Source organism: Diachasma alloeum, unplaced genomic scaffold (genome assembly GCF_001412515.2).
Source record: "Diachasma alloeum isolate Michigan unplaced genomic scaffold, Dall2.0 Dall_scaffold_00558, whole genome shotgun sequence".
NCBI classification, from domain to species: Eukaryota; Metazoa; Arthropoda; class Insecta; order Hymenoptera; family Braconidae; genus Diachasma; species Diachasma alloeum.
Genome location: NW_021680690.1, coordinates 486739 through 497808, shown reverse-complemented (window position 1 = coordinate 497808; position 11070 = coordinate 486739). Strand labels below are relative to the sequence as shown.

The 11070-nt window shown below is 37.7% G+C and overlaps 1 protein-coding gene across 2 annotated transcripts in view; it reads left to right on the top strand.

The window, feature by feature from the left end:
* The first annotated feature begins 450 nt into the window (after positions 1 to 450).
* Positions 451 to 11070, top strand: part of LOC107043365 (serine/threonine-protein phosphatase 2A 56 kDa regulatory subunit epsilon isoform) — a 28060-nt gene continuing 17440 nt past the window's right edge. Inside the window, exon 1 of one of the 2 annotated variants that reach the window (XM_015264852.2) lies at positions 451 to 1941. In XM_015264852.2, the coding sequence (XP_015120338.1) occupies positions 1803 to 1941 (139 nt within the window). In that variant the 5' untranslated portion in view covers positions 451 to 1802. Of the gene's footprint in view, positions 1942 to 2700; positions 2758 to 11070 lie in introns of those variants that run through there. The other variant, XM_015264853.2, reaches the window with a different exon arrangement.

The following is an 11070-nucleotide window of genomic DNA, read 5'->3' as shown; positions in this document are numbered from 1 at the left end:
GCCGCAAACCCCCTAAAAATCCCGCCCTAAATTCCAAAATAAAAAAAAAAAGATAACCCCCCCAAAAAAAAGGATAAATAAATACAATGCTTCCATTCGGAAGCAAAAACCGTAAAGTTTCGATGAAAAATTATACCCTCCCGCCACTGTCCCCTCGACCGTTGTCCAACCCCCCTCCCCCGCCGCAAACCCCCTAAAAATCCCGCCCTAAATTCCAAAATAAAAAAAAAAAGATAACCCCCCCAAAAAAAAGGATAAATAAATACAATGCTTCCATTCGGAAGCAAAAACCGTAAAGTTTCGATGAAAAATTATACCCTCCCGCCACTGTCCCCTCGACCGTNGAATAAATAAAAAACCCGAAAGTTCCGCCAGAGATTCGAACCTCCCGCCACACCCACTGGACCGCCGCCACTCGTGCGGCTCCGTAGGCCTCCGTCTCCCCTCGGCCCCCAATGATCGCCTCAGCACACACATTACTATTTTCAGGCACAGAAGGGACACCTCAAACCCATCGTCTCGTTGAGTTTCATTTTATACGACAAAAACCGCGTCAAACTTCTAAAACCCTCGCGATCCCCGAGCCCCCGTGCGCGCAGTCCCTGCCCCCCGCACTCTAAAAACCCGAAACTCCCCCCGCACCGCGCCGTGTCGCCAGAATCATGCCAAAGTGTGTGCACTCCCGAGTCTCCAAAGTGCTCACCTAACAATCCCCCAAGTGTCAAGTGTAAATACCGAATAAGTGTCAAGTGCCCCCCAAACCCTCCGAAAAAAAAATGACCGCGAGTCCCGAGAGGGTTGTTCACCCCATCGACGTGTGAAACGAGTGATTGACGATCGCCACGAGCAGCTGATGGCGGCCAAGTGCATCTGAATCCCCCAAAAAATAACCAAACAGCCCCCAAAGTCCCCCAAATCCACCGAACCCGCGACAACTCCCCCAAAAATGCTGTAAACCGAGCCCCAGGACTAGAACCTCATCGTCAGAGCCGTAAAAGCCCCCAAAGTGCAGCCAAAAATCTCGTAAACAACCCCGAATTATCGGCAATTCCTTCGAGTGAGACTCGAGACGTGATATAACGGTGCTTGGAGCACTCTCTCCCCCCCTCGCCCCTCTCCGTAACTCCGGGAGCATCCGGACGGGCACGTAGCCGGTCCCGGCTATCGAATTTACACCGTAAAAACCGGAATAAACTCCGGGCTAACCCCCGAGTGTAAACAACTCTAAAAAAAAAAAATAGTGAGTGATTGGGGGAAAAAAAATTGAGTGAGTGAATTTTGGAGTGTCCGTGGTGAGTCTTGGGATTCCTTGGAGGTGTCCACAAGTGAGGGAGTTGTTGGTTTTGTGAGAAACTCACGCAAGAGGGCCCAGTGGATTGTGAGGAAGCGAAATAAGCCGATAATTTCTGATAATTCATCATTAACCGTGAAATTTGGGGCTTGTGTTGGCCCCCGGGTGTGATTTACTCGGTGATAAACTTGGGGAAAGGGTCTGCCGGGGGTTTTTCTGACGATTGGGGAGGCTCCGGGAGTTGAGGGAGTGCGACAACGCCTAGGGAGTGAGGGAATTTTGTGGATGGAGTGAACAACTTGGGGTTAACCTTGTGATTTGTCCGGGCTTCGGGGGATTTTTTTTCAAGGGGAAAAGTTGGGGTACGAGTGATGGTTTCGATGGTGATACAGGGTGATAATTCAGGAATCTAGCCGCCACGACATCACCGAGAGAAGAGGAACAGGGGCACGAGCGTGACGCCGGAGCAGCGAGACAATCCAGCATCCGCAGTGCCTCAAATCCTAACAACATGTCATCTGGCGCGTTTGTCGATCGGATAGATCCATTCGCTAAGCGATCGCTTAAGAAGAAGTCCAAGAAGTCGCAGGGATCCTCGAGGTACAGGAATTCACAGGATGTTGAGTTGCAGCAGTTGCCACAGCTCAAAGGTAATTGAATGAGGATTCAGCGAATGGTTGTTTATGTTTTAAGGATGTTTTTCGTGATTTGAGAGGAATTCGTGGGAAATCCAGGAGGAATTGTCGCTATTCAAAGGTTTTGGGGGGGCTCAGGGGATTTTTTCAGGAATTTATTTGTTTATTGTTTTTTTTTCTGAGGAATCTGAGGGATAATTGAGGGCAAATCAGTTTTTTGTCCTACAAAAGCCACATCCAGAGAATTCATTCTTTCTGGAATTTTTTCTGGATGATTTTGCGAGAATTGAGGGGGAATTTAGGAGAATTTTGTTTTATTAACCATTTGCTAAGAAATCGGTTAAGAAGGAACGAAGCCACAGGAATTGTCGAGGTACAGGAATTCACAGGATGTTGAGTTGCAGCAGTTGCCACAGCTCAAAGGTAATTGAATGAGGATTCAGCGAATGGTTGTTTATGTTTTAAGGATGTTTTTCGTGATTTGAGAGGAATTCGTGGGAAATCCAGGAGGAATTGTCGCTATTCAAAGGTTTTGGGGAGGTTCAGGAGATTTTTTCAGGAATTTATTTGTTTATTGATTTTTTTTTTGAGGAATTTGAGGGATAATTGTGGGCAAATCAGTTTTTTGTCCTACAAAAGCCACATCCAGAGAATTCATTCTTTCTGGAATTTTTTCTGGATGATTTTGCGAGAATTGAGGGGGAATTTAGGAGAATTTTGTTTTATTAACCATTTGCTAAGAAATCGGTTAAGAAGGAACGAAGCCACAGGAATTGTCGAGGTACAGGAATTCACAGGATGTTGAGTTGCAGCAGTTGCCACAGCTCAAAGGTAATTGAATGAGGATTCAGCGAATGGTTGTTTATGTTTTAAGGATGTTTTTCGTGATTTGAGAGGAATTCGTGGGAAATCCAGGAGGAATTGTCGCTATTCAAAGGTTTCGGGGGGGCTCAGGGGATTTTTTCAGGAATTTATTTGTTTATTGATTTTTTTTTTGAGGAATTTGAGGGATAATTGAGGGCAAATCAGCTTTTTGTCCTACAAAAGCCACATCCAGACAATTCATTTTTTCTGGAATTTTTTCCGGATGATTTTGCAAGAATTGAGGGGGAATTTAGGAGAATTTCGTTTTATTAACCATTTGTTAAGAAATTGGTTAAGAAGTCAAAGAAGTCTGCAGGAATTGCAAGATAATACCTGGAAATTTCACCGCAATTATCTTGATTTGAAGATGATTTTAAGGTGAATCTGTTTTTTTCTGTTGCTTTTTAGGAAACTCCTCCAGAGAATTCACTTTCTCTGGACATTTTGGAGATTTTTTGATGATAATTGAAAAGGAATTCATGATAATTTTGCAGGAATCACCTCAGTTCACAGATAATTGAATAAGTCCTTCTGAAAAATAACTTTTTTCTGAACGTTTTCGATTATTCAACGAGATGGAAGAGAATGCATGAAAAATTGAGGGTCAGTTCGTTCTTTCTGGATTTTTTTTTAATCACACAGAGCAATTCAGGAAAATTAAGAACTTGATGATAATTTGGCGGGCAATAGGTTCTCTGTCGCTTTGAAAAGATTCATCCACAGAAATTTTGTTTTGCTGGAATCATGTGATGATTCTAGAAGATAAGTCTGGAGAAATCCATCAAAATTTTAAAGTCAACTGATTTTTGGGGAATTTTAAAACCAAGAGAGGACGGATGTGGTTGATAAAGAAGCGTTGAACCCCCAAGAAAATCACAATCTCTTGAAGTGGTTGAGAATGCCTCAGCTGCTGATGATGGAGGTCCCCCCAAAGCAAAATTCTTGATGTTAGACGAAAATCTTTGATGCTAGCTAAAGTTCTGAAGCAAAATAGAGCTTCCTGGTGAGTTTGGAGCCGGAAATTTCCCTGGCTCTCTTGTGGTCGAGATTAAATTCATGTTCGAGCTGAGATATTCCCGAAAATAGCGGGAATAATTCACGTTTCTGACGTTTCAACAGAATTTACGCCCTCGGAGAATTCTTTTTCCACCGAAAAATCGAGAGTTTTCACTTCCTGGAGGATTACGAGCCCCAGGATTAATCAACAATACGAAAGATGAGCCGGAATATCTCATCCAAGTATTCTGAGGAATTGTTTTTAGCCAGTTTTCAAGAATAGAATAATTGAAATGAATTTTATGCAGTTGACCTTATAAATCAATCGTTATTATTATCTCGTATTCTGCCTATTGAATCTATTGTGCCATTCATGAATCTATAGGGAGTATCACAGCATTTGTTTTTTTGGCGTTGGACCATCTCTCACCCAACCTCACGTACCTCTGTGCCAGGAAGTTATATTAATGTTTATCTAAAAATAATTTCTCTTTGACGATCGGATGCACACCGATATACCCTTAATTTATGATTAAATCGCGTGATTATTCTTATATAATTTCACTGGAGTGGTTTTATTGAATTCTGCCGGGAGAATTCGCTTTATTCTTCCGTCGATGGGCCAATTGGAACAAAAAACCATTTGTGAATACAGATTGTTTCGGAAATATCTCGGATACCCTTCGATTTACGACAAAATGTCACTAAACATTTTTTGTGGGAAATTGAATTTTCTACAAAAATTTCCTCTGACATTTTTCTCTCAACTCAATAGTTTCCTAGATATTCGCGAAATAGTCTGGGTGAAGTGGTTCAGTAGAAAATTCACTCCCAAAATTGTCTAGAACTTCTTCAATTTTTTTTCTGTAATAATTCTGCGATAATTCAGTCCATTACATCATTCAGGCATTCGTCATGCAATACATCTCCTGAAAATACTAAAATACACACAAATAATCCACCTGGAATGTCGTGAATTCCCGTCATACCTCAGATATCACTTTACTCGTATCGTTTTTCCATTCTGGAATTATTTTCATTTAATATTTTTTTTATATGAAAAGTCAATTTTTCCGAGTAACTCGATTGAATGGATCTCGCCTGTAGGTTCGATTCAGTTTGTCTCCCCGAGGCTGGATAAAATATTCAGGGGGCCCACGCACTCGCAGGTATAGCTGCCTACGAGTATATGACTAAGACTTGTCGGTTTCTCCGTACCTTGGACGTTATTTTATGGTTTTCTTCTTTAGATCAATTTTTTAGGGCAATTTTGTCTTCAAAAAATTCGAAGAAAACGCCTTTTACACGAGAAAAAAATTATTTTGCATTACTTAATGGGTGGAATACATTCACAAGGATTTTATTCATGTCCACAAGTTCTTTTTTCAACTAAAAAAATTATTTTGTTGATTTTGTTGGGGTAAAAGTTTCTTTTCCTATCTATTCCCAAAAAAAAAATTATCCTCTCATTTTGTAATGCTTGAAGAACATTTTTCACCATCCAAATAATGTATTTAAACATTTTTTAAGCGAAAAAGAAATTTTTTCTTTTTTTTTTATAAAAAAAAAAAATAAAAATTGCCTGAAAAAATTATTCTTCGTTTTTTAATGTTCAAAAAACCTTTTTCTTCATCGAAATAATTTATTTAAACATTTTTTCAAGGGAAAAAAAAATTTTTCTCTGCTTTTGGGCAGAGTTATGATTTTAATTGAAAATGGACTATTTAGAATAATTTTTTCCTTGAAAAATCTAAAAAAATTGTATTTACATGAAAAAAATTGTTCTACATTCTGCAATAGCTGAAGAATATTCAAATGTATTTTATTCACATCCACAAGTTCATTTTTCAACACAAAAAATTATTTTGCTGATTTTTCTGGCGTAAAAGTTTCTTTTCTTGTCTAAAATTACCTTAAAAAAATTGTCTCCATTTTCTAATGCTCAAAGAACATTTTTCATCACCCAAATAATTTATGTAAACATTTCTTCAAGTGAAAAAAATTTATTTCTCACTGCTTTTTCGCAGAGTTATGATTTTAATTGAAAATTGACTATTTGGAATAATTTTTCCCTTGAAAAATCGACAAAAATTCTATTTACATGAAAAAAAATTGTTTTGCATTCTGCAATAGCTGAAGAATATTCAAATGAATTTTCTTGACGTCCACAAGTTCATTTTTCAACTAAGATAAATTATTTTGCTGACTCTTCTGGGCTAACAGTATTGCTTTCCACTCAAAACTTTTTCATTCAAAGTGAAAATTACATTTTCAATTGAAAACCGAGTTATTCCCGCAATTTGTCCACTCAAAATGATTTCCCAAAGTTTGATATACCATTCAACCCCTCGAACACACCAATCAACCTCCCCGGAATGACATCTGCACTAGTCGAAAGTTGGTGAAATACTCCCAGAAACTGTCGAATATCTGATTATCAATGTTGGTTGGAGTTTGTATCTAATTACCGTGGCTAATGGACGACAATAAACCTGCCAATGTCCATTAATTTCTCTTTGAAATACCAGAGGTGATCTGATTGTTGTTAGGGTATACAATGCTATCACACAATGTAGAAAGTCTGGGTATCTTATCTCATGTGACATCGATAAGTCCTTTGAAATTGACTGGAGGAGAGAGATTTAATCTCCTTCTGTTTCATTGATCGTTAAAAAACTATTTGGAAATTGTTTTTCGATCGTTTGGCGATAGCTTTCTAATGTAAACACAACTATTACTTCCTCCCAATTATTTCCAATGCATGAGGGAACGTTTCGTTCATGAAATTCAGTGATGAGAATGATTTTTTGGTCCTCTGAATTTTTTTTACACTTTTTTCCGCTATTTTGGAATTTTTTCAATTGTAGAATTGCATTCATCGATGAATGTTGGTAGGAAATATTTGGAATGGTGATTTTAATGATTGATTCGGGCATAAAAAAAATATTGACAATCATTTGATGAATTATTGTGGGAAATTCAGTGCTGAAAATGATTATTTTGTCCTCTGAATTTTTTAAACAATTTTTTGATGGCGGAAAAATCGAAGAATTATTTCATTGTGGAGTTTATAACTTGCATTTGTTAGTGAAAGTAACAAACTATTATTAATATATATTTTATGATTTTTTTTTTCAATTTTTATTCACTAAATTATGGGGAAAAGGATCGATAATTCGTTGATTGCTTTTATTCACAGGAGATAATTGAATGAAAAAATACGAAGAATAATGTTCCTCATTGAAAGTGCAGTATCATCGAGTGAACAATCAATCAAGCCACGAACAATGAATGAATTAATTACTCCATCAATTATTTTCAATTCAATTATCTTCAGTCTTGAGAAAAATTCGTAATTCATTATTTTTTTTTCTCCCCTGAAATTTCCATCGATAATTCACTCCGCGTATTTGTTATTCGGGGTCATGGATAAATGATTCCTCCACCGGGAATGTGAGAAAACGAGTCGGTAACACTGATGCGATTTTCTCTCGTTAATCCTATCCTGAATCCATCAAAGGGGGAATAAAATAGTGGAGTGACAAAGCGGGATGAAAGAGAAATGTCACGTTTCTGGTGATTATACTGTTATCTCGAGGATGAGTGGATTTACGAGGAAATGTATGAAGACATTTTTTGCGGGGAATTAAATTTCCAGCAAAAAATTTATTATGACATTTTTGTCTAAAGTCACTCGTTATCGAGATAATTACGACTTTAATGAGAATGAAAAAACAATGATTGGAAGAAAGAAAGGTAAAACTATCCTCACTAAATCGTGAACATCTCTTGATCCAATGATGCGATTTCGACGAGTCGGCTCTCACATTCAAGCCTACAAAAATACCCTCTAAATGAAGAAAAAATTGTTGAATTTCACTCAGCCGATGTTAAGTTATTGGCGACAGACTACAACGGTTAATTTTAACCTCTTCTCCCTCGATCAAGTGTGCAATTTAATTATACACGTGCTTATCTGGTTAATGAGTGGGTCTAGGAGGAAATGTGCTTGTACATCTTTTGTAGGTAATTAAATTCCCTACATTTTGTTCCCGCAACTCTTCCCCCTAGCTCCACTCCTCCCCAAGATATCCTCAAAATAGTCACCATAAAATTTTTAAATTCCTCTTCTGTTCTATTCTGGCCACGCACCATCAACAATTCATGAATTCACGAATTTTTAATGTTGAAAAAAAAAATATAAATCCTCTGTATTGCGGCGAGAGACCGCCGGAGAGAGCACGTGTCGATCGATGTGACGTAATTCCTTCGGCGCAATGTCCTTGCCGACGATCGATGCGTGTATACTATGTTACACACACACGTGGGGGGAGGGTCTACACGCTCCTATGATAATTGATATTAATCGAGGACCCCAGAGTTCATGTTTTCCCAAAATTCTGCGGTTACGCTCCCATTAGAATTCAAAATTACCAATTTGGGAGTAATTTTACCATTGCATCGTACACTGAGAGAAGAACGACAAAGTTCTCAAACAAGTCTTATTTGTGCCAAGAAAATAGTTTTTTGAAAATTATCAAAAAAGGATTTTTTTGTGCCAAACATGCAGAGAGTGCGCCGGAATGAAAAATTTTTCTCGCAAAATAGATTTAGTAGTTAAAAAAAAATTGCATTTTCTGTAGACGCGAGAAATGTCATTTCTAGCACTACTCCTTCGTTATTCGATACTCCCATACGTTTTTTGCTCCCGAAAAATCTTTGTTTTGTGCGAAACAAGGGACAGTAGTTTTTCGTTTCAGCTGTCTAATAATCACAGACAAGAAATGAACCCTTAAATGAAACAATAATAATGATATGATAGCAATCTTGTAACTTAGGGATAAAATATTTGTTGATAAATTTTCCTCTGTATGAGATATTTTCATCCTGAAAGGGCACCGTCTGGTGTGAATTATACGCCTCTTGAGCCAAATATTTCGTTGCTGTCGAAAGCAGAAAAATTATTCATGTTTGAGGACTTTCAAATTCGAACCAAACAAATTATTTTTTGGCAATTTTCAACTAGCGATTTTGTTAGCTCAAACAAGACTTGTTGGACAATGTGTTTGTTTTTCTCTCAGTGTAGCTGACGGAAACAAGGGATTTGGGAACAGATGCAAGTGTAATTTTTCTCGCGAGTAAACATCCTCAGGATGACCTCCTGGAGGTGAAAATCCCATCAACAAAAAATCTTCTCATCAGGATGAATAAACTTCGCTGGGTGCATTTTATTTCTTTAATGCCTGCAGGACTTTATGGTTGGAAATTAATTAAGGAAAAAGTGTCTAAATCTGCTTTGCCACAAACATTTTTCAAATTGCGGTTTTTTATGTTCAAACAAGACCTGTTTGAGAACATGTTTCTACAGGAAAAAGAGAAGAATTAATTCTCCAACTGAAAATAGAAGTAATTAAATTATTTCCGGACGTTCGAACGATTCCAATTGATCAATTAGGAAAGAATTTTATTAATTTTCCTGGCTCTCGCAATCGTAAGGGTCAGAGCCTTTATTTCAAAATTCAGAAATGAAAAATTTCATCGAAAAAATCATTTTTTTCAGCTCCTGAGGGTCACAAATTTTCTTTTTTTAAATTCAAAAAATTAAAAAATCCCTCAAAGCTCATGAATGTCACATAAATCCCCTTAAAAAGACCAGAAGAATCGTTTAAGCATTTTCTCCGAGCCATAAACACCAACAGCTACTGAATTAATTGAGGAAAAAGTGTCTCTGGATCGGCACTTGGAGTCTGTCCCCCTGAATGACGAAGCCCTGAGGAAGGTGGTGGAGTCGGCAATGGGTGGGAGTATTGATCCAGAATGCCCTCGACTTCAACCCGCGCCTCTCGACTCACTTCTCCCCTCAAACCTCTCCTCATTTTTTGCCCCACCACTTTTCCACTTGTGTGTCACCACCACCATCTCCAACCCCTCTCTCCCTCTCTCGCCCCCCCACCCCTCCCTCCCCCAACAGTTCATAATTTTTTTTACCCGCGCCTCGTTCCTCTGCAACTCCCACCTCGTTTACATTTAATATCTCATTCTGAGTATTATTATCCGGTAAACAGCCCCTGCTGGACCCCTCAAATGAACCTCCACTGATTTTCAATCGTATTCTCTCGTTTTTTCGCGATTCGTTTGGGTTTTGCTGGGTGGTGGAGGGGTGGGCGGGTTAACAGGTGGTTGGGGTTATGATATTTGAAATTTTTATTCAGATTTCGGGGAATTTTCAAGGATTTTTCGCGGTGGGCGGGGAAATTATGAAATGGCGATTTTTTATTCAGTTTTTTGTTTGTAATTGCTGGGTTATCTCGGTGACGAGTGAGTTTAAGAGAAAATGTCGTAACAGATTATTTGGAGAGAATTAAATTTCCTGCAAAAAATGTTTCATGACATTTTTTGATAAATCCATTGGTTTTGGAGATTTTTGTGAAATAAGGTGAATGGAATTTTTCGAAAGTAATTAAATCATCAGAATGATATTCTGAATTTGTCTTCTGTTTCTTTTTTTTTCATAGTCTGAAAATTCTATTGATTATTAGTTTAGTTCGTTCAATTTTTGCTTGAAGTCATCATTTGTTTCACCGAAAATTAATGAATTAATGGATTTGCTTAATCTATTTTTGAAGCCTTATCATGATTTTTTATTCAGTTTTTTTTGTAATTACTGGGTTATCTCGGTAACGACTAGTTTTAAGGAAAAATTTCACAGAATATTATCCATAGAGAATTAAATTTCCTACCAAAAATTTCTTATGACATTTTTTGATAAACCCATTGGTTTCGGAGATATTCGCGAAATAAGGTGAATGAAATTTTTCAAAAATAATTAAATCGTCAACAAGAAAATTCTGAATTTGTCTTTTGTTTCTATTTTCGTTCTTAATCTAAAAATTCTATTGATTACTAGTTTAATTCGTTCAGTTTTTCCTTGAAATAATTATTTGTTTGACTGAAAATTGAAGTAATTAGTGAGTTTTTTTTAAATCTATTGTTGACTCTTCTTCTCTGATGTTTTGAGTGTTTACGGATTTTCCCTCGCTAATTCAACGATAATACGGAATTAAAATTTTTGTCCCTACGAGAGCTTTAATGAGCTCCTTGAAGGTAACAACCTGGGGCGAGCCTCGTCGACATTCGCGACAGAAGTAATTAGAAACGGATAAAAACATAACAGGAGTTTATTCAAGGCCGTGACTATTCGCACCATTGCTGGTCACTCCTGTACACTCCATACACTCCACGCATGCGTGAAGTTTGTGTGTTTCACGCAGCCGAATTTTCATA